The sequence below is a fragment of the Gossypium hirsutum genome, chromosome D04, assembly GCF_007990345.1.
Source record: "Gossypium hirsutum isolate 1008001.06 chromosome D04, Gossypium_hirsutum_v2.1, whole genome shotgun sequence".
NCBI lineage: Eukaryota > Viridiplantae > Streptophyta > Magnoliopsida > Malvales > Malvaceae > Gossypium > Gossypium hirsutum.
In genome coordinates, this window is record NC_053440.1 from 11,662,019 (window position 1) to 11,663,839 (window position 1,821).

The following is a 1,821-nucleotide window of genomic DNA, read 5'->3' on the forward strand; positions in this document are numbered from 1 at the left end:
TAAAATATAATTTAAAATAATTATTATTAAATATAATTTAATAAAATATATAATTTAATAAAATTGTTAATAAATATTCTTATATGAATTTACTAATAAAATCATAATATATAATACTAAAATATAATTTAAAATAATAATTATTAAATATAATTTAATAATAATAGATAATTTAATAAAATTCTTATTCTTATATGAATTTACTAAAATCATAATATATAATACTATAAAATATAATTTAAATAATTATTATTAAATATAATTTATAATCTACTTTATTATTATTAAATTGCAATACATATTTAATGTGCTAAAATATCATTTGTGGAACAAATAATTTAAATATTCTACAATAAAAAATTATTAGCAGTAATAAATAACTTTAGAATTATATTTTGCATAAACATAATAACAATGAATATTAACAAAAGGTTAAATGAGATTCATGAAATTCTATGTCACAATCTATATGTTATACAGTTTTGCCACATCAAAAAGTTAGAACATTGTATATGACATACCATCCCAAATATTACAAACAGAAAAAGTTACGAAAATGTCATCAACAAAACCATAAATTTTAATGGTCAACAAGAAATCTTCTGACTCATTCCAACCGTACATCAGAAGGTAAACTATAGAAAACTACCATTTGAGTTGGATGATCCGGAAATTTACTCAATGCTTGAAACCGTTCATCCACAATTAAACCTTCTATTTCACATAAGGTTGGATATAAATTTGCCGCTTTCTGTTGGATGCCCTGGTGAAGTACCACATCGGAGGCAATACTCCTACTGATTTGTTCGCCAATTGCCCGCATGTTTTCAGCCAATAAAGTGGCAGCATCATTAACTGAAGAAGAAAAATGACCAGTTGTATCAGAATTCTTTTTTTTCCTCTTTGAAGATGAGGAACCCCCTTGGTTTTTGTCTGTTTGCGGCTCCGTGGCAGAAACATCCATGTCATCGAAAGAGACATTAGCATCGCAATCATAGTATTCGTTTCTGTCTTCATTAATATCTGCAGAAGGTACATCCTCAACATTTATTTCTTCAAGAACGTCAGCGGCTGTTTGAGCGTCTTTCCCAGTCGCTCGATCTTTTGCGTATATGGCAATAAGTTGGTCGTAGTAAGGGAAACTACGATGTTTGAACTGACCGGCTTCTTTATGACTCTATAAAAACGAGAAAATCATATTAGTTATAAGTTTGGTAAGAATAGGATAATAAAGAGTTGAACTCATTCTTACCTTTAAATAAGAGTCCCAAACCGCATCTTCAGCAGCAATGACCTGACTATGGTTGTCCCAACCAAAACCGCTATTGTTTTGGCCATTAAGCATGTCATACACTATTGACCAATCTCTTTTCAGTAACCTAATCCTTGACTTGATATTAGGTCTTGCCTTCAACATCGCATTAGGTAAAGCCTTCTCTAACATTTTTTCTAACTCGTTTAAGTAACCGGCTTTGAACCCCGTATCAGCGTTAAATGTCCCAATATTGTGCAAGTCCACCATGCAGGAAACCAGTGCTGCATCTTCTTCTGGAACCCATTTCCTTTTGGTTCCTCGAGATGATTGCGAAGGAACAATTGATTCTAGAACACCTGACATAATTATCTTAAGAAAAAACAAATTAAAATTAACTTTAATATCATGAATCATAATGTGAACACTTTATAAAATTAAAATTGAGTTCAATATCATGAATGAAAAACTCATAAAGAATAAAATTATAACACATGATGAATGAAAAGAAATCAAATTATAATTCAACAAGTTTAGTACAATACAATAAACACAAAAAACACCACCAA

At 29.3% G+C, this 1,821-nt stretch overlaps 1 protein-coding gene across 1 annotated transcript; it reads right to left on the reverse strand.

The window, feature by feature from the left end:
* Positions 1–607: 607 nt before the first annotated feature.
* Positions 608–1,618, reverse strand: LOC107949573 (uncharacterized). Its single transcript, XM_041091380.1, has 3 exons — positions 1,253–1,618; positions 1,162–1,177; positions 608–1,023 (listed from the first exon to the last, which is right to left on the reverse strand). Exons 1-3 carry the CDS (start codon positions 1,616–1,618, stop codon positions 608–610), a joined length of 798 nt encoding a protein of 265 aa, XP_040947314.1.
* Positions 1,619–1,821: the final 203 nt, after the last annotated feature.

Coding starts and splice junctions, on each gene's coding strand:
- LOC107949573 (XM_041091380.1), bottom strand. CDS start 1,618: ATGTCAGGTGTTCTAGAATCAATTGTTCCTTCGCAATCATCTCGAGGA.